The sequence below is a fragment of the Camarhynchus parvulus genome, chromosome 7 (assembly GCF_901933205.1).
Source record: "Camarhynchus parvulus chromosome 7, STF_HiC, whole genome shotgun sequence".
NCBI lineage: Eukaryota > Metazoa > Chordata > Aves > Passeriformes > Thraupidae > Camarhynchus > Camarhynchus parvulus.
The window spans coordinates 32,656,989-32,674,979 of NC_044577.1; the positions used below are offsets into that span (position 1 = coordinate 32,656,989).

General features: G+C 41.6%; 1 protein-coding gene across 1 annotated transcript in view; it reads right to left on the minus strand.

Moving 5' to 3' along the window:
* Positions 1-16,248, minus strand: part of LOC115905814 (von Willebrand factor D and EGF domain-containing protein-like) — a 247,084-nt gene extending 230,836 nt beyond the window's left edge. Inside the window, exon 1 of the mRNA XM_030952485.1 lies at positions 16,097-16,248. Coding sequence (XP_030808345.1) covers positions 16,097-16,193 — 97 coding nt within the window. The 5' untranslated portion in view covers positions 16,194-16,248. The remainder of the gene's footprint in view (positions 1-16,096) is intronic.
* Between the last annotated feature and the right edge of the window lie 1,743 nt (positions 16,249-17,991).

Genomic DNA, 17,991 nt, shown 5'->3' on the forward strand with positions numbered 1-17,991 from the left:
AGGTTGAAATTAATTTGCTTAGCCCAGCAAAAGGGAAAGCGAGGATGCATTTTGTGCTGCTGATATGTGCATAGCAGGGAGGGGAACTTGGGTAGGGGAGAATGCGGTGAAAACATCTGCTTTCAGAGCAACATCTGTCAACATATTTGGGGTGGAAAACAGGGAATTTCTTTCTTTTGAAAGGTAAAGATCAGGGTGTTTTGAGCAAAATATCTTTTTTCCAAGCTGGATTTGTCCCTTGCCTCTATAGCAAGGGACTTGACCTGAGCAAGAGCCATGGCATGGTTGGTTCAGGAGGACCTTCTGTCCTGGCACTGAGGGAGCTCTGTGTGCTGGCACTGGCCAAATTGTCACTTTTCCTTGTCTCAGAACATGGGTGTGACCAAAACAAGTCCTCTGTGTGGAAAGTAAAAACCCAGAGATGCCCCCAGCCACACTGACTGGGAAAACAGGCATTGTATCTCATGGATATAATGCCTGAAAAACTCTCTGGAGACCAAAAATGACCATGATGCAAGAATCTCTCCCCCATTACTTGGGTCTATTTAATGAAAGGAAAATGTCTGCCTATTGCTGCAGACACTGAAGCAGTGAAGCTGGAAGATTCTGGATCAGGGGATCAGAGAGCTCTGAAAGTTTTGGAGATATATTCTTGCCCTCACCCCACTGCAGATTTGATGGAATGCTTACCAACCATGTTATTGTTTACAATATTTCACTCTTCTGATGCAAGTATTTTGAAACCTGTTATCTATTTTGTTATTTTATCATCAATTATTGAATTATTGTTGGGGGAGGTTTATACATTCACCATCTTATCATAAATATCCTGGAATATAAAAATATCCGATTTTTACACTCTTCCTATGAATAAATTAAGTTGGATTTATGAGGCTTATGGCCTGTTCTTCCTCTGTTCTTTGGAGGGCTTTGTGAATGTGCAATGAGAGCTCTTATTTCTTATTATGGAGTTTTATAGTCACCATGTAACTGGGTTAATATAAGAAGTATAAATAAGGATATGCATTTGCCTGTGAGATATTTGAATATGGACAAGAGCATCTGAAGTTCAGAAAATATGAACTGAAGCGCAGACTGTATATCTTACTCTGTAAATAGGAAGAGAAACTGTTTCAAGTGCTGAAAAAAGAATGGAGTGTGTGGGAATTGTCCCCTAGGAAAGGTAAAAAAGCCATTGGATTTTTTATTTTTTTTTAAGCCATCGTGCTCTACTCTCCAGCTACATTTTAGCAAACAGCCTCAGATGCTGCAGTTGCTCCCTCTCACCTGCTGGTCCCCTGCACAGACTTTCACAAAGTGAAAGGAAAGGCACTGAGAGCAAGAGAAGCTGGAAAGGATTACCAGCCAGGGTGCTTTGCCTTCCAAAAGTTCCCCTTCTCTTTGGTCTACAGGAACTTGGGGTGATGTCAGTTCATGCAGACCCAGACAATAACCCCATCCTACTTTTAAATAAATAGAGACACACAAAAGGCTCTTTTTATTAAAGAACAAAGGCTAAATCCTGTGATTCTCTCTCCTGTGCCTGATCAAAAATTATCCTCACTGATCCCTGAGCTGTGTTGTTGTCCTTGCCCCAGCTGAATGCTCCAGAAGGATGCAGGCCATGCCCATGCACACAAAGCAGGGGATGGGGATGGAGCCAGCACAGCTGGGCCTGGAGAGACAGCAGCTGGACAGGACTGGGGTGGCCACCAAAACAGACAACAGCTGGAAAACAGAAAAAAAATTTTAAAGGAGGCACAGACAAGCTGGCTTAAGTGAGAGGAGCAGGTGCTGGATCTGGAGAGGCAAAATTGCCTGGGAAAGGAGCAGAATGGGAGATGGGAAGGAGAAAAGAGACTTTGTGCTTCACACTGGTTGGGGGAAAAGCCATTCCATCAGCTCTGCAGCCTCTGGGCTGTGGCAGTAAAAGGCCATGGGGAAGGGGCTTGGCACAAGTGGCATTTTTGGTTTCCCTTCAAAGCAGAAATTCGGGGGGAAAGCCAGCACGAGGCTGCTGCTCCCAAAGGGCCGAAGGAAAACAGGGCATTTCTTTTCTCTAAATCCAGCTCTCTCCTGCTGGATTTACTGCTCAGCAAGCTCTCAGCCCTCCTGGGCAGATTTCCTTCTGTAGGAAAGGCACAGCCATGGCACGAGTTCGTGGACAGGCTGACTGTAAACTCGGTGTTTTGGAGTAGGGGTTCACTGCTCTTTGTGCAGTACTGTAGATGAGAACCTTTGTGCTCCTTTCACTGTTAAAAGACCCATTTTCCTTTAGCCCTAAAAGTGAGAGTGCAACAGGTATTCTAAGCATAATGGGCACTTTATTCAAAAGGTTAAAAATCGCTCTGCTGTAAAGCAAAATGGTGATTTCCCACTGTGCCTCAGTGCTGTACCCATCTTTGCTGCTCTGGGGTGTCAGAGGGAGAGCCAGGCAATTGTGCTGTGCTCTGCTTTGCTGTGAAATCCAGTCAGATTAATGAATCTGGGGTCCCTTGAGATTTGCATAATTTATATCCATGACTTGCTGTTTAAAGTGTTTCACAAAGTCAGGAAATAAATTGTTGGTTTTATAAAAATATCATAATTAAAAATTGACTTGTACTAAATATTGGCTCCAGGAACGTGTATGAAGTTCAAGTATGATGGATTGTTTTGCTCACTGAAAACTATAAAAAACCAGGAGAGACTTATGATGATAAAAAGTACTTTTTTTAGGTGGTTACATTATCAATCTTTATATTGAGCCAAATGCTGCTTGCATTTCTTGTCTGCATATTTTATTGACTTCATTGTGACCCATTGGGGAAGGACAGAAATATTTGTATTACAGTGAAGAAATATTGTCACATAGAAAATCAAACTGTGTTCTTTAACCAAATATAAAATTTCAGAAGACAGAAATGTCTTTAATATGACTTAATCACTCCAGATTCTGGCAACCTGCAATAAATTTTCTACTATAAAAACAGAAGGGGAATTTTCTTGCCTTCCTTTGCCTTAGTAATACAGATATCAAGATGATGAATGTTATTTTTTCAATAGGGTGATTCAGGAGAAAAAAATGTAGACCTATGCAAAGGGGAATCTGTGACATGTAAGGCTGATCTCAATGTTTTTTTAATGAAAATGAGTTGGAGGACAGCTGTTACAATGAAAAAATGAGCCAAACTCTGTTCACTGTAAGGCTGTTCTGTTCCCAGTGAAAATCAGTGGACTTGGACAGGACCAACAGCCTTGAATTTCCCATGGTATTGCATGTTAAATAACACGTTTAAAATTAGACACACACTCTTCTATTTTCATGTGCTATCAAACCAAGGCTCAATTGTTTGAGCATGGTACAGAGACTTGCAAAAGAACTGCTAAAAATGTAAAGTTCCACCTTGCTGCTGTGATTAAGTTTTTACAGAAAGGGTGATAAAGTTCTGGAATGGTTTCCCTGGGGAGGTGGTGGAGTCACCATCCCTGGGTGTGTTTAACAAAGCCTGGATGTGGCACTGGGTGCCAGAGTTTAGCTGAGGTGCTGGGGCTGGGTTGGACTCGATGATCTTGGATGTCTCTTCCAACCCGGTGATTCTGTGATTAGAGATGAAGCAAGTAATGCTTTCCTACACTTTTCCCTAGGAACAAGGGTACTGGGAAGACAAAATGTCCAAGGAAAAGATTTGAGCAGGAGCTGGAGAGCAGCAGGTAGGATGAGGCAGGGCAGGAAGGAAGCAGAGCCCCTGGACAGGGACGGGAGGCACAACAGCACCAAAACCTTCTGCTAAAGCTCCTGTCACAGCCCTTGGCTTGAGCAGAGTGACTTGGGCACACAAATGGCTCCTGATCAGCCACTGGAATGGTTTCCCAGGGGGGTGGTGGAGTCCCCATGCCTGGGTGTGTTTAACAAAGCCTGGATGTGGCACTGGGCGCCAGGGTTCAGTTGAGGTGTTGGGGCTGGGTTGGACTCGATGATCTTGGAGGTCTCTTCCAACCTGGTCATTCTGTGAATTCTATTTGCATGGGCCACAGTGTGAGACTGCAGGAGCAGGGCAGGGCTGGCTGGAGGCCACCCAGCCCTTCCCTGGAATGCAGCAAGGAGCTCTCTCCTGCTGGATTTACTGCTCAGCAAGCTCTGCCTCAGTCATGGAATAGAATGGCCAGGCAAAAGGGAGAGAGGCATCCATCCTTCTCGTGCACCCTCATGAAACAGGTTTGAAATAAGTTTCAGATATCTATGAAAATAAAAATTAAATTCTTCTCAACAGCTGCTTTTTCTCCCATTTTGCTGCCCAATTCTTGTCTGTTTCACTGTCTTACCTCACTGAGAGCCCTGAGAGGAGCCAAAACAGGATGGGGCTTTCTTTAAATAACAGCACTGAGATGTGACCGTGTTCACAGGGGTCTCAGGTTGAGGGAGGAGACGAGGATCTGACTCCATGTTTCAGAAGGCTTGATTTATTATTTTATGATATATATCACATTAAAACTATACTAAAAGAATAGAAGAAAGGCTTTTCTCAGAAGGCTAGCTAAGAATAGAATAAGAAGGAATGATAACAAAAGCTTGTGGCTTGGATACTCTGTCCGAGCCAGCTGGGCTGTGATTGGCCAATAACTAGAAACATCTAACATGGGCCAATCAAAGATCTACTTGTTGCATTCCACAGCAGCAGATAATCAATGTTTACATTTTGTTCCTGAGGCTTCTCAGCTTCCCAGGAGGAAAATTCCTAAAGAAAGGATTTTTCATAAAAGATGTCTGTGACACTGAGATCATGAGGCAAATATGGGCAGAGCTGTGTGAAAACTTCTTGGTGATAAGCACATGATGAAAGTGGTCCCTTAAAGCCAAGAGGCTGATTTTGGGCGGTGGCTGTCCCCCAGAAGCTGTTCTGCTGCTTGGTGCTGTCTGTGCCTGCCAGCTCACGTTCCTCCTCAGCTCCACTTGGGTTTCAAATCAACAATCACACACTGATAAGTTTCCTGGGCCTTTATTTTCCAGTTCCCTGAATTATGGGCTAGTGGCAAAATCATACAGATAAAATCTTCCAGATGCCTTATCTGCGTTTCAGAAGTAAATAACATGCTGGGTTTACTCTTGAACTCTCTCACAAAATGCATCACTAGGGGTCACCAGAAAGAAGCAAAACTTTTGTTATTTAACGTGGAATGCCTATGAGTTTATACAGTGGTTTTCAGCTAATCTTTTAGAGAAGGTAATTTAGTCTTCAAAAAGCAAGACAAATTATTTTTCTACAGACAACAGGTATTTCCTGTTAATGAAAATGCCATTGTAGAAGGACTCTATTAAAAAAAAAGAGAGTGAAAAAAGAAAGGCTTGTGTGCAATTCCTCACTCCCATAATTGCATGCTGATACTGAATGGACACTGTGATTTGAAATTTTACTCCAAGCTAAAATAAGATGTTTGCCTTTCTGGTTTGGCAACCTGTGTCAGAATACTGGCTCATTTAGCAGTCTGAATTTTAATTTTTCAGCTGGGCTTTAACCATGCAGCAATTATTTGATTCTGGTAAAAACTTACTACAATATCTTTAAGTTCAAAATTGTAGAAATACAGATTACAGCTTTTCAGAATTTGTTCCAGCTCTTTGCTTGCAAATCCTAGAAAATTTATCACTGAGGTGATGAGGACTTTACCCAAGGACAGTCTGCTGAGGTCAAAAGATGAATATTTTGGGATATTTTGGGAGAAGAGAGCAAAGATAACATGGGTGGAGTTCAGAGGGGATTTGAGAAAGAATAAAGAACAATAAAATGATGCCAAGACACATTCTTAGTGCTGAAAAAGGCAAAGTTTACCTGTGAATGTTCAGCCAATGGTCAGTTTGGCTTTAACAAAGAACATTATTAATTGAGAACAAGTAAAGGGATCAGTCTCTTTTTAAAATAGATCTATTTCTGCATTTTTCCAATGGCTTGATGCCTGTCACAGGGGAGGCCAGTGTTTGTAGGGGTGTTTGGATGTGCTGAGATCAGAGATCTGCCCATGCACAGTCTGTGCTGCCATCAGTGAACATTCATGCAAGTTCTCCCACGCTTTGTCTTGTCCTCCTTCAGTTTGGGTAGAAATGACATTCTTTCCTCCTCCCTCCTTGAATGTATATATTTTACAGCTAATGAAAAAGCTCAGGAAATATAACTGTCCCTTGTATTGATTTTGCTTTTATGTAGTGCCTTTTCCCCAAATGGATGCCAGAAGGCACTCTTAAAATCAAACTATATAGAACAATAATTTCTACCAGAATGGAAAAACATGGCAGCAGCTTAACAGAGCACTTTAGTGCTAGGCAACACTTTAGGAAATGAAGGTGGCTTTAAAGAGCAGGAATAAGCTCGTGGCCTTGAAGAAGTTATTGGAAATGAATAAAGAGCAAGATCAAGAGCAGCCTCTGTAATCCACAGCTGCCCACTCTGGATGCAGGGAATATATTTCCAGCCCCTTGCTCAGAGCCTCTGATATTAGGAAAGGGGTGTTCCCAAGAATATCTTATAGGCTGAAATGTTATTTAAATTATGAGGGCTCTTAAGATGTCAGATTTCAGCTTGTGTCACAAATAAGCCAAGAGGCCTCAGCCCTTCACACAGAAATTGCTCCAATATATCCCTGGCTGCTGTGCCTGCTGCCCCAGCTCCAGGACCCTTCCAGAACCTCCCAAATTAATGAATCCTGTGCCTTAAGCAGAATGATGCTCTTTGTAAAGTAGAAATTACATCCTCTTTATCCCTTTTTCTTCATGCAAAATACCTAGTTGCCTTATGCCTTCCCTTGAGCATAAAACAATAGGGAATGCAGGATAGTCCATGGCTTTCTTTTGGCATAAAAGGACCTCTGATTAAAAAAAGAAGTTGAGAATTGGTGTGTTAAAGCATTGCTTCCCAAGCACAAATGAACATAAATCACTCCTTTCTGCATTGCTGGGGACTCACAAACAAGTATCATTACTAAAATTGAAATGTATTGCCCCGTTTATTCAGCTTGTTCATTCTTCTGTTCTGGTTAGAGCTGGTCAGGAATTTTAAGTGTTGTTTATTTTACACGCTGTTAATGAAACTTTGTATAGAAATTTGAATGCATATTTTGTTGTTGGTGAAGGTTTTATGTTAGGAAAGGAAGAATTTGAAGGCTCATCCACCTGGGCATAAGGTTTTGACGAAAATAACATGTATTGATCAATTGATGATTAGTCCATCTAACTATGCCAGAACTGCTTTATTTTTATTTTTTTTTATAATAGCATATATAAACTATGCCATAGAATGATTGAAGCTGCTGTCCATCACAGGTATTTATACCTTTACTGCACACATGGGACACTGACACCAAAGCCCTCATTTCAGGATGTATTTAATTGCTAACGGAAAGTGAAGCAGCTCAGATAAGATCTTCTCTGTGGCATAATCAATGGAGCAGCTCGGAGGGCACCTGTCTGTGGTGGAAGAGATTGATTGATCCAGTTCCTGTATCCTCAAACACAGCATCCTTCCTGCCAGCAGTGATCAACAAAATTTCAATTAACAATTTGGGTTTCTCCTGGCTATGTCTCAGCGGAAAAATATTAAAATTTCCAAATGTTTGCAGTTGTCTGCAGCAATCAGACAGAGGAAAAGCCCTCTGTGTGGATCAGCAGTGGTTGCTCATGCTGAAGTAGGAGCTCTTTGGGCAGTCACATGAGCTGTAATAATGCAGATGATCACAGTGAGGAGCTGGGCTGTAACAGCAGTGGTGGAATTCAGAGGCAAACCCCCCCTCAGTGGGTGGATTTGTGATTGGTGAGGTTTATTTTTTGTGACAGTAATGTTTCTTGCAGCATTTCTGCAGCACTAATTGCTGTGATCATTGCAGGAAGCAGGGATAGCTCTGGTGGCCAGAGGGATGTTCCCTGTCCTTAGGTCCCCACCTGTGCCACCTTTTTTAGGACTGCAGAGTTTTTGTTCCATACTCAGTTTAACCCCATTGCAAACAACATAAAGCTGTCTTCTAAGGGTCTTAAAAAATAAAACCTGATGCTACCACAAACCCCACATTTTTTGTTTCCAGGGCTGGTTGTTTTCCAGCTAATCAGGTATTTGGGGTCTCTGCCTCCAGCTTTTTTTCTGCCTTCTTCCAACACAGTTTTTTGCCCTTGTGAGGTTTTCTGTGCCTTGGGAGCAGAGTGGGGCTGACCAAGGACAGCTCTCCAGGTCCCCTCACATCCTTCCAGCTCCTCATGGGGGAGCTTGGCATTCTCAGGAGGAAAGCTGCAAGCTCAGACCTAAGAGAGAAGATGAAGTTGTTTGGAAAAAGCAGATGGATAACATTGTCAGAGGTGCATTAATGAGAGAAAGTGTCTCCACACCCATGCAGAGTAGAGGTAATGGCAAACAGAACAAGAAATCTTCGTGGATAGCAGATTTTAGGAAGCAGCAGGAATAACTGTGGGGGATTTTCATGATGAAGATATCAGTTATTGGGGAAAAGCACAGAAGCAGTGAGGGACTGGGGTGGGCAGCGAGCAGATTTATGATTTATGTCAGAGCTGTTTGCACTGTGAGGCAGCAATCGTGTCAGGAGGAGAAAGGAGTTGTGAAATTCCTCTGGGAGGTGCATGGGATTGCCTGCAGCCCCAGCCCAGCTGTCCTGAACACATCAGTGCTGAGAGCCCAGTGCCTTCACACCAGGACAGGGGCTGAGTCAAACCTCATCCTGAACGCATCCAGCACTGAGAAATTCCTCGTGCTGTGATCCCCGAGGGAATGGCAAAGCTTCCTTCCTCTGAGGGGCACCAGTGAGCCCTGTGAGGGCAGATATTGAGCCCACAGGGGATGGCACAGCCTGTCCTGGCCCTGAACCCAAGCCCAGGGAGGGAAGGGGAGCCAAGGGCATCTTTGCTCCAGCCTGGGAGTGCTCTGAGCCACTCCAGCTCTCCCAGGGAATTTCTGCTGCGTGATCAATTGAAAAAAACTAAACCTGGCAAAAGACTGAAAAATATCTGAAACTGGAGGGTTTGTATATTTAACAGTGGTGAGTCAAAGGATAATATGGGAGAAAGGATAATATGGCAGAAAAGGAGCCCAAATGCTCCAGGAAGTTTATGGGATGTGGGTGTCTGGTGCTCACAAGAGTGTTGGATGCAAAAGCTTCTGGGCTAGCTAAGGGAAAAGGATAGAAATCTTAGATTTACTCTGCTTTATACATATTCAGAAAATCAAATATCCAAGTATTTTAGCATTTGAAGAGGGAGTTGCAGGTACAGTGGGATAGGAAATAGCCTTCTCTTCATTTCCCTTCTATTTCTTGCAGAAAGAAAACCAACAAATTAATTAGATTTCATCCTGTTTATGTCTTTGTTGCCAGCTTTAATCTTAACATCTAACAGAAAAATGGAGCAAATGGCTTTGTGAATTTTTATACATTTTTTCCCTCTAGTCCATTAGGAAAAGAGTTGATGATAAGGTAGCCTGAGTGAATCAAAGCATCTGTGCTGTGCTGTTGAGGGAGGCTGAGTCACAGACAAGGAGTCTTATAGCAAGCCCACAGTTGATTGTAAAGTAAATAATTGGGGGAAAGGGACAAAGAAGATTAAAGCAATCTCTGAATCATGTTTGTGAATTGGTCTGGTCTGGTACCTGGACCTGATCAACAAATAACACATCTGAAGGATGAAGTCTAATAATGCTAATTCTAAAGAAATTTTAATAATTAAGTTATGACTAACTAAACATTAGCTTAGGTGTTGAATAAGCCACTGCCTGAATTTTACCTTCCTTTGCTCTTCATACAGACCTGCAGGTGATATCAGGATATCAAAGAGATAAAATTCCATGAAAAGTTTGCATGATGGTCAAACATCAGCACAATACAATTTCAAATGGGGTTGAGAAGGAAGAAAGTGTTGACATAAGGCAAGCTCCTTTCTGTGAAGGAATTGTCTCCTTCCAATCCCAAATAATTTTTCATATTAAACTCATTAGAGAGCTATTCAGGAACTTGTGAGAACCCTCTTGTCTTTGTATCATCTTTAGATTTATTTTTGTTCCACAGACTTTTGTCTTCTGAGACAAATTGAACATAAATTGATCAGCCATTTAAAAAATGGAGAGCAAGGCTGGGGGATGTTGTGCATCTTCTTATTATAATGAGAAGGAGGAAAAGTTGGGGCACCCTCCAGTTTTGTATTCCAGATACCTAGCAAGGAAGTTTTTCTATCTGTGGGCAAAAATAACATTTGGACAAGTTCTCCCTTCCAGAGCCAGGTAGATAAAATTACAGAACACAGAGGTGGAGATTTTTTGTTTGTTGTTTGGTTGGTTTTTGTTTTGTATTTATGTTTGCTTTGTTTTATTTTGTTTTCAGGGTTTTTTTTTTTGTTTTGTTTTGTTTTTAATGGCTTAGTGGTAAACCAGTGGGCTAAAAGAGTACTGGCTGCCAAGAAAATATTTGGATGTATTTTGAGATCACTTGAAGATTTTCTTTGGGTACCTTTCTTGCTCTTGCTTTTTGTTTGTTTGTTTGTTTGTTTGTTTGTTTGTTTGTTTTTAATAATCGTGGTTAAGCTTCTATTAACCAAATTCATAGGAATTGTGTTTTGATAAAGTTGACCAGTATGTGCATATAAAAGATGGGATGTGGTTGGGATACCTGCTTTAAGTTTAACTATTTCCCAAAGTTATGATGACAGATTTCAGAGACAGGGGGAAGAGCAGTGGCTGCTGAAATGATTAACAAACGCTTGAGGAGGGGGCATTTACTGAAACAGCCAGCACACAAAGCTGCCAAGGGACAGTTGAGTTGTAAAACACTTCAGCTACCACAGGAGATGCATTACATTATTGTGGTAAGCAGATAATTTGCTATCCAGCTTTTGGAAGCTGCTTTGTAGGAAAAAAAAATAAAAATAGGGGAATAAGCAAACTCGTTCTCAATCGATGAATTAATATAAAACCAGCAAAAGGAGCAGAGCAGACTACTACAATCCCTCAGCTATATTAGGCAATCAATTTTTTTCCCCTTTCAATATGTAGAATATTCCCTGGTGGCTCCCTGTGGATGCCATGCAGTGTGAACACAGCAATCAATGTAACAGACGTCAGAATAATCAAAATAAGATGTGTCAGAAAGAAGCAAATGAGTACATACTCTCATTAAGTAAATCTCCTAAGAGCTTAACGTAGAAAACTCTTCCCAGAAAAGCTGCACAAACAATTGCCTGCACTAACACATGGCTTTATTGCTGTTTCAGAGACAGATAAAAATATCCTTCAATCTAATCCATGTTTTTTCAGATTTCACCATAAATAATCTCCACTTGAGGCAAAACACATAATGTAGCTGTCACAGTGACATTAAAAAAGGTCATAACTAAAGGTAAAATATACTACTTCAAAAAAAAAAAACAAACCACTTCAGAATCATTAAACAAGCAACATGCTGCAAACTGTGTTAAAGACAATATCCACTTCTGCAGAGGACTGGCAATGTCCAACACCAAACTTCCATCTGTTAGGTGACAAGACACTTCATCCAGCGAGTAAGTACCAAAAAAGTCAGTACAAATGTTCCAGGGAAACAAATTTTTAGACAAAATCAGTAATCTGGCTACCTTGAGGACTTATCCCAGGAAAAAAACACCAACAAAACCTCAAAGAGATGCAGTACAAACCCAGCCCAAAATCAACAAAATCGTATTTCCACAATGTTCCCAGCCTTTTGAGGCAAGACGCTTACGGCACAAAAAAATAGGGGAGGAGATGTACCTGGAGGAAAGAGCCATTTCCAAAGCTCAAATTATTTTAATAGGCTACAGAAGTGGTCTAGGAAGAAGTAGGAACAATTGGAAAAGAAATTCTGTCTCTAATGAAGCTAATTCAGGATTAACTTTTCCTTCTGCTCTCTATACAACTGTATTTGTATGATAAAGAACTTACAGCATTTTGGGAGGCAAATGGATCCTTTCTCATTGAAAACAATGGGATTTTTGGGGGAATTTCAATTACTGGCCACCTCAAACATGTTAAGCAGACTAAAACCTACCAGAAATACTTTGTGTCCCCTGGAGTTTGTGTGTGGCCATTTGACTCAGGCTTTGCAGGGAGGGTGGCGAGGGGCTGCACGTTTTTATTGCCCTCAAATTTTCAGGATTTTGTGCCAGTTCTGAGCCGTGCCAGAGCTGATGGGGCTGGGTTGTGACTCCTGGAACCCCTCTCAGCCTCACCAGAGGGTTTTCCTCATGACCTTGGGGCAGTGCAGGTGCCCATGCCATCAGGGAGGCAGAGGGATGATGCTCCCTCTCTGCAGTGATCTGTCTTGTCAGCTCAGCAGCAAACACTGATTTGTCTCGGCTCCTATCGATTGCCAGGGCAGTTGGATGTGCACAATGCTTCTTCAGCTTTGGCATCCTGAGACAAAATAACTTTGAGGAACTGGACCATTAAAGGAAACATTTTGGCCGTGGATGTCCTATACTGTTATGAGCAGTGTCTAATAAATTGATTCTCAATTCTAGTGCAGGGCAGAGTAGTAAATAGCTGTTAAGGGGTTTGAACAGCTCACATGTTTGGCAGGATAATGGGAAATAGGCAAATCCTTGGGAGATGCAGCTGAAAGGCAGCCCTCTCACACCAAACATATCTTTAAGCCTGTATAACTTCGAAGACAATCATTAATTTTTATCAGAATTTTAAAAAGCAAATGCGTGAGCAAAAAAAATTATTTCCCTGAAAACGTCAAAGTTCTAAAATCCAATGGTGGCACACCAGTACAGATCAGGAGAGTCAAAAAATGAAGGTGACAGAGGTTCCCTCACCTCTAGACTGCAACAGTGCCTAATTTTGCCTTTCTTATGAATGTGCCTTTCCCTGAAGTGGCACAGCCCTTGTCCTTCAGGTAGAAAGGAACAAAAAAATTATCAGCAAGCAGAAATTCTTGTGCAGCTCCTGCTTCCCTTTGACAGCACCAAATCAGATGAATTCAGATTTCTGTCTTAGTTTAAAAAATACAAACTGGCTTAATTTGGGCCAGTGGCTTGGTCTGGTGGGTGGCAGCCCTGCCCATGGCAGGAGTGTTAAACTAGGTGGTCTTTTAGGTCCCTTCCAACCCAAACTGCTCTGGGACTCCATGATAATTCCAGACAGTGAGGCTGTGGTGGTATTTGATATTGACCAAATGTAAAAAGAGGGAAATAAAATATTAGCCTGTAAACAACTTTTGATGGCTAAAAACAATGTTGGGAGAGAAACATATGGTGAGGGTTGTTCCTCTCCCTTGTTAGTATTTTTTTGGCATGGCCAGGACTCTTGGCTCCACTTCCACAGGAAAGCATTCAGTGGGTTATTGTTTGCTTGTGAATGTCTGCTGTGCTTTGCACAGAGCAAAGCCACGGAGCCAGATTAATGCCAGGGCTGTTTCCAGAGGCACAGGAATGGTCTGACCAGACCCATTTGATCCCTGTGAGCTGTTTCCAGGGATTGCAGATCCTGGGCTGGTCAGAGCCCTCTCTGCTCAGGGACCCCGAGCTGGAAGAAGCCCTGGGGCTCCAGGGAGTTCCTGGAGTCCTGTGTGGAATGTCTGAGCCTGACCAAGGCATGGGAGAGTTTGTCACCTGCGGCAGACACTTGAAGCAGGGGGGGAAAGTCCTGAATAGTTTGATTGGTTCCTTTTGCAATACTCATGGGGAAATGCCTTCTGAGCTCCAGCAGATTTTTGTTTCCAGGATGGACAGCCCGTGGCACTCAGGTTTTAAGGCAGAAGCTCACAGTGAAATCACGGTTTGCTTGTGGGTAGAACACAAAGCAAATTAGATACTCTGATTTTCATTTCACTCCTGTACAAAACAAGACCAAGACTCATGTAATTGTGAGATATACTAAGGGATTTTTTTCCTATTTCCATTTTGACTGTTTTCCATATTTTAACTATTTCCATTTACTTTCTTAAATCAAATTAGACCACTTGGGTCACTGGAAAACACACCATCTTTCCATGCTGGCTGTGGGCACCTCCCCTTCCCCTGGCACCATCCTCTCTTCTCTTTATGTTAAAATTTCTCCTTGTGTGTTTCAGAGTTGAGGGAAGCCCACAGGAGTAAACTTGCAGACAATTAATTGTAGCTGAGTTTACTACATATGTAACACCTTCCAGTGAAGCCCCAGTGGATTTTGGGAGTTTCAAGGGTACCTTTGCAGGAAACTCATATCCAAATTAAAAACTTTCTCGGTTGTACATTATGAAAAGGCTCCAGAGGGGATGGGGAGAAATTCCTTTTCGCTGGTGATGTTACAAGCAACTGTTTTAAGATAAATGTTTTTCTGTAAGATACCACGGTAAAAAAAAATCTATTGCCTTTTTCTCTTGACTGACTTATTTACTGAATTTCATCTCAGAAAAGTCTGACAAGCTGTGCTGTGTCAGCCCTCCCACATCTGTGATTCACTGAGTTGCTTTTGTCCCTGATCCTTAGTCCTGTAATAGAGAACAGCTATGGGTATAGTTGGTAACATTTTTGTGTTTCTCAGTCATAGGATTTAATGTAAAAACCCCAAATATTGAGAATTCCCTCATTCACAGGGAGTTTCATTACCTAAATTAAGAGTGCAGAAGATTATAAAGTTCTTCCTTAGTCTTTAAATTACTTTTTTATCTTTTTTTTTTTAATGAAGCATCTGCAAAGAGCTCTTTGGTCAGATCTTTCTTATTCACCACTAAATTCTTATGGGATTAGAAGTTTATTAGAGTACAAAAGTAAACAGCATATGGCTCTGTTAATATCCTTGTAATTTCACAGCCCAATCTGTCAGAATGTAAATTTTTTGAGCAGTTTCATTTATTTCAAGTTCACTTTATGGAAAAAAAAACCACCACACAACAAGCCTGATAAATCCTTCTGCATCACCTAAGAGACAGCACAATACTTAATTCTTTTGTGTTCCCAGTTTAATAAGTGTGTCCATACATATTACCTGCAGCAGGAAAAATACAGTGGCAAGTGCAGTTTCTTAGTCACCAGGAGTTAAAAGGTCCTTTCCCCCTGATGAAAAGCCTGTTCTATCAGAGAAGTTGCTGCTGCACTCCACAAAACTGGCAACCCTTCAAAAGGTTTCAGAAATTAAAGGCATTGTTTGAAGATAAAGGCGATAAGGTCATTTGCTTTGAGTTTAGTCCTGCAGGACTTTCTGGGTGACCCTTTGATATTCAAGTGAGGAGAGCTCCAAATTGTTTTATCTTCATCGAGCTAATGAGGGCTGGCTGACAGTCACTGTTAGGACCAGTTGGGACTCTGCTGGAATTAAATATTGTAAAATATTACAACACATTTCCTTTAAGGGGGAGTGACTCTGCAGAGTTTGCCAAGGCTGAACCCATAATCACTCACAGCACTATGCTCTTTGCTTTGCTCAGTTTCTTTTATTAACTCAGTTTTCACTGGCTGAATAATGTCTAACATGATTCTCAATGTGTTTTTGTGTTCAATTAATAAAGCTGTATAAACAAGGCACATATGTGAAATCTATGTCCCCTTCAAACTCTCTGCTAGAGTGAAACAAGACTCACATTTAATGTGTACAGTAGTAGAGAAATTACTCAAGGACTTTTTATTGCCAGAGGCTGTAGAGCTGTATATGATTATTATATGTGTAATTAACTAATCTATAATGTTCCTCTGAAATATGGTGTATATAATTCTTTCCTAGAGGAATAGAATGTTATTTTAAAGCCTTTTTTTTTTCTTTTACGGTTTGTTTCATTTATTCCATTTATGGGAAAATGTTATGTATACTCCTTAAATAATTTTACTTTTTTTTTTTCTAGTAGGAAGTAAGAATTTTCACAGGTTTTAATTGTTTTTTTTTAAATGTAGCAAAGGAAAGGGAATGTCCTGTAATGATCAATATACATCCTGTGCTTGGCTTTCACTGTGACCTTCTTCATTACTTCAGTTGTTTATTTTAACCTTACTCCCATCCTATTCCAGAGACTCTCTAATAACAGCCCCCTGTCACGCTAACCCACATTCAAAAGTAAACGTAAACAAGATCATCTCAGCTTCAAATACACACGAACTCTGTCCCCCAAACGCCCATCAGGTAATTAAAAAGCACAAAATCCTTACCCAGTGTCGCTGGCTCAGCGCTAATGGCCAGCAAGGGAATCCAGCAGAGGCAGGCAGCAAGCTGGAGATGCTGATGGGAAGGAAGGGGCTGCTGCATAGTGTCCAGGGCAGCTTTTATCCCTGCATCTGCACTTGCTCACAAGTGAACTTCTGAAGTCCTAAACTTTGCAGGAAGAGCCATCAGCCCGCCTGCCTGTATCAAATTTTTTATTATTTTTTTTTTCCCCTCCCCGCCTTTCATTCTTTCTTTTCAATGCACTCCCTTGGAGAGGGCTTGATGTGTCATTAATCCCAGAATTTCCAGGAGGGAAGCCCTTCCAGCCACACACACACTCACACACACACACACAGAGCACACGTGTCCCTGCAGCTGCCGTGGCTGCAGCTGCCTGGATTTGCCCCCAGAGCTCCAGGACAGGCTGAGCCTCCCTGGGGGAGCTGATCCCAAAGGAGCTGGGGCTGGGAACATGCTGCTCCTCAGGGTTTGGAGCAGCCAGCACTGAGGGAAGATCACAGCAGTCACATCTGAGAAATGAGAGGTGCTTCTCAGTGTCACCACAGCAGCCAGAGTGACAGAATACAGCAGAGAAGCAAAGAATTCCATCACTCAGGTTGCACTGGTGCCTTAGGATTTTAGCTTTTATATTTTTCATACATCTGTAATCCTGCAGTTCTTCAGTGTACAGCTCTGAACTCCACACGGAGCGTTTGCTGCTGTCTTCACATTTTGGTCAGACACAACAATTCCTCTCTAGGCTTGAGAACCAAGCACACCTTTCTGTCTCAGGGCCTGAGAGATGAAAACAAAAGTGAGCTGGGGCGGGGAGCAAACTGGGGCTAAATAACCTCAACTCTCATCCACAGGGACCTGCTGCTCCCTGCCTTTCTTTTGCTTTTTTTCTAAAGCTTCTTTAGGGATTTTACAGAATACATCAATTTTAAGAAGACAAGGGTTATCTTCCAATTACAGCTTCAGCTCATTACCTGAAACTGTAACTGGAAGATTAACCCCCAATATTATGGTCCAAACTTCTAAGAAAACCTGTGGTCCATTTTTGGTGTAGCCCCTGGGTGTGCTTCATCTATCCAAAATGAATCTGGAGGCCCTTCAATCAGTACAACTGCTTTATATTCCCTTTATTTTCTCTGGCCTCTGCTTTAGGTAGCCCCAAAAAGGCATCAGCACCATCACATTTCTCTGATGTTTGGTCTCTCAAGGTGCCCTGTTGCTGCCACACAGTTCCTGCTTTTACTCAGTGTGAACAGAGTTTATTGTGTGTCAAGGCAGCTCCCACCTTAATGCAAAGCAAAATGAATTTGCTGTTGAATTGCATTTTATACTCTGATATTTACACTCAGGGTGTTTTATTTAGAAAATATTGCATCCCCACCCACTGTTCAATGTTTTCTATACCTGCCAGCGCTCCTTTTCTTTGACTTGTCAAGTTTAAGTATCTTGTGCCTGCTCGTTTAAGTGAGGATCTTGTGAATTATCTGATAAGAGAATATTATGCAAGACTGTAAACATTCCACACAAATCACTGTGAGGAGTATTTCATGGAAAAGCACACACCAAGCTTAAAATATTAAAATATTAAAATATTTTGCAGTATAGCCACGGAGTTTCGAAAGTTGTTCATTTGGCTTAACTACAATGCTCAAGGAGTTTTATTCTTGGATTCCTTGAGGAAAAAAATAGGTTACTTAAGAAGAAACTTCTAAATCTTTGTTCCTAATTTTGATTTAGGATTTTGCTGTTGCAGAATCACAGGTTTTAGCAGTGGATTAGCCATCTTACAGGCCTGACTTGTAGCCCTTTGGGATTCTTTGGAAGTTTTTCCATTTATTTCGCTGATGTTTAGATTATATTCCTTCAAGATCACCAAAACTCCAAT